Here is a 3234-nt window from a genome sequence, read left to right as displayed (position 1 = left end):
TTTGGGAAGTAAAAGAGTTACATTATTTCTCTGGTGGTGGCTTTTTTTCCAACACAGCTTAGCATCCTCACTCTTCCGCAACACCATAATTAAAAGCCTTCCTCTAACTTCAACAATAGTGTTATACTTTAGCCAGAGTCAGCTTTAAACAAACATGAAAACACACAAAAAAATCAAGGCAACCTCATAACAGCCAAGTCCATTCATACCAAAAACAATACTTTCACTCCAAGCTTAAAAACTACTTTAAATTAAGTACCGATTTTCATTCTTAAGGACTCCTTCCTCCACTGACTCTGTCACCCACAGCTCAGACACAATTTTAAACTTTTTCCCAAGTGTTCTCCTGAATGCTTTTACCTCTTTTACCCGGGAACGATCTTCTCCTACAACAACATGGGAGATGCCCTCCTCAAGGTGCGAGACTACTTTTGCACCATAAAAACGGAGCTCCAAAGCTCTAACGGACAGTGTTGTTCCATGGATTTTGGTTCTGGGCTCGTTAACAACAGCATAACAGTCCACATAAATAGTGTTTCCTCTGAATATATTGAGCGGACAGCTGTTCCACGAATAACGTTCTTCTAACTCCGCAATCACGTCCAAAGGCACCACCGTATTGCCTTTCATCCTTGAGAACACTTCCTTGAGTTGTGCAACATCTGTGTCTGCCGTGTAGCTGTCTCCATAGCAATCATACACCCGAGCAAAATGTTCTTTTGTGTCAGGAGACATGTGAATCATAAAGGCTGGCTGCCAAGGCACGTGCATTTTGGTTTGGAAACACTGAAGGAGCCACTCTGCTCTCACCACATCGTATTTGTTGGACGCAATAGTGTTCTTCACTCTGACATTCTCAGCTCCTGCAATGACACAATAAGTCTCTGGCCCCGGGTTTTGTACCACACTGCCACCATATTCGGCTATTCTGCTTTCCAGTTCCAACTTGGAATATTCTCCTGTTCCTGTCATAACACAAAACTCAGCGTTTTCAAAAATATTTGAAACCTTGCTTATATTAGAAAGATCAGGAGCTTTAAACTGCTCAGCTATTCCAATTACCTTCTTCACCTTTGATACAGTTTTCCTTTTCTTCTCTTGTGGCTCATCATAGTCATCTATATAAAGGTGCTTAGAGGCCAGCTTCCCTTCTGCTTTGCTTCTGAGATCTTCTAACATGTCTGAAGTCATGCACTCATGCCATTCCTTGTCCTCTCTTATCTTCTCAATTCGGGGGAATCTCAAAGTACAGTCCGTTTTGTACATATCACTGCTAACAATCTCGGCTGCCTTGATCTGAACTATGACAGAGTTGCACGGTTCAATGTACATTTCAGGTTTTTCAGTTCCACACAAAATGTTACAGGGAGGGTCCTTCCTATGGTAGGGTTTCCAGTGTTTAGCCAGCTTCAAACCTAGATCATGCAATTCCTTCATAGTATAGCCAGAGCCAACACGACAAATAGAATAGAACACTGTAGGTTTTTCATTTGGAGGGGGCGTCTCTGCAATAGCGCACAGAAAATGAGACATCATTCCACCACGTGAGCCCTTTCCCCAGTAGCCACCAACAATTAAGAGGTCTAGTTCATCCATCAGCCCATTGACATATTCTGGCTTGATTTTTAACCAGCCTTCCCCACGTTTGTCAGGCTTGTAGGTGGACATGGGATCTTTCACCATGATCCCTTCCTCTCTGTTATCTATCGCTTCATTTAAAGCATCAATTACCTCTTTTCTTGTTCTGGCACTTTTTTTATGTACAACATGCATCCTGCCCATTACCGGGGTAAATATGCTACTTAAAATTTCATACCTCTTGCTTAGTATTTCGTGACCCAACTTCTGGTCGTTAACCATAAGGACATCGAACACACAAAAGCAGGTCTGCAGCTCAGAGTCCTCCACCATTCTTTTGATGTCAAACTTGTTGCCTTTCTGCATAAAGGTCTGTGTCTCAGGATTGTAAGCCATCATTTCACCATCGAGAATGCAATTTTGTATATTTTTGTTAAATACATTATGAATAAACGGTGTTAATGAACCATCAAGGGGGGAAGCACCAAACTGCTGAGTATAGTCAAACCCATTTCGGGAAAAATACTTATACACATCTCCATCTTTGTGCATCTGCATACGTTCACCATCCAGCTTAGTTTCTATGTAGAATATCTGGTTATTCATTTGTTTTTCAATTTGCTGGACGTCAGCAATAGCAGCAAGCATTGGTTTAAAGGCAGAAAACAACATGATAGAAACATCACTAAGTGAGACAGAGGGATCATGCAGTTGTCTGCAAACTTTTTCCAAATCAGTTGTGACATTATGTAATTCAGCGGCATCGGGGTGAAAAACAGAAAATATGGTTTGTTGACTAACACCAAGCTTCAGATCCTTTATAATCATCCGGATGAGCCATTTCTGTTCCAGCGCTGTGCTCTGGGTAATTAACTGAAGAAGACTTTTCTTTAACAGACCCTTGTTTTTAGCCGCATTATTATTAGCTATCGCATCTAAGTGTTCATTGACTTGTTCTATTGTCAATCTGCCTTGTTTTGGGCTCCTAGGTTTTAACACAAAGTACGCGATCATTGCAAAATCTCCGGTATCGCCACGTGAGCCAGCAGGCATTCTGTAATTTAAAAGCTTTGCAGCATCTTTCCCATCTTTCGGTAAATTTAGCAGTTCAATATACAGCTTTGCAAGCATAGTTTCTTTAATTCCATAAGCCATCCTTTCTCTTTCCAACTGCGGAAGAATCAGTCGCATAGCTGGATAAAAAGAATCTGTGACATCTTTCTCTTTTTGGTGAAGAGCATCGTGGAATTTTCTCCAGGAATCCAGAAAATCCTTGAAATGCTTGGTTTTCTCCGGACGAGATTTACACGTCTGTATTCGCTCCAGAGTAGAACACAGATCTGCAAAAGGCACGCGAGAGGCCACCGTTTTTTTTGAAGGCTGCGCAGCAGGTGCAGAAGCCATCAGAGTCTGTTTTTCACTAAGAACAAAAAAAGTATGTATTTGTAGAGAGAGAAAACGCCAGCGTATTACTCTGCCTCAAAGAAGAAAGTTCTAATTAGGATTTATAGATGTTTTTCATTTTTTCTAACTGGGGTTTAAGAGTTATTAAGGGTCACCAGTCGGTGCCACCGCCCGGTTACGGCGTGACCGGGCTGCCCTCACAGAAGGCATCACGAAGAGAGCGCTACAAGCCAGGAGCAAGTACTGCGCACC

General features: G+C 42.0%; 1 protein-coding gene across 1 annotated transcript; it reads right to left on the bottom strand.

The window, feature by feature from the left end:
- Positions 1-246: 246 nt before the first annotated feature.
- Positions 247-2982, bottom strand: LIG4 (ligase IV, DNA, ATP-dependent). The gene has a single exon (XM_010155215.1). The coding sequence runs from the start codon at positions 2980-2982 to the stop codon at positions 247-249; it is 2736 nt and encodes a 911-aa protein (XP_010153517.1).
- Positions 2983-3234: the final 252 nt, after the last annotated feature.

This window comes from Eurypyga helias, unplaced genomic scaffold (assembly GCF_000690775.1).
Source record: "Eurypyga helias isolate BGI_N326 unplaced genomic scaffold, ASM69077v1 scaffold6137, whole genome shotgun sequence".
Taxonomy (NCBI): Eukaryota; Metazoa; Chordata; class Aves; order Eurypygiformes; family Eurypygidae; genus Eurypyga; species Eurypyga helias.
Note: the sequence above shows the minus strand (reverse complement) of the source record. Positions and strands in the feature narration are given on the sequence as shown.

Coding starts and splice junctions, on each gene's coding strand:
- LIG4 (XM_010155215.1), bottom strand. CDS start 2,982: ATGGCTTCTGCACCTGCTGCGCAGCCTTCAAAAAAAACGGTGGCCTCT.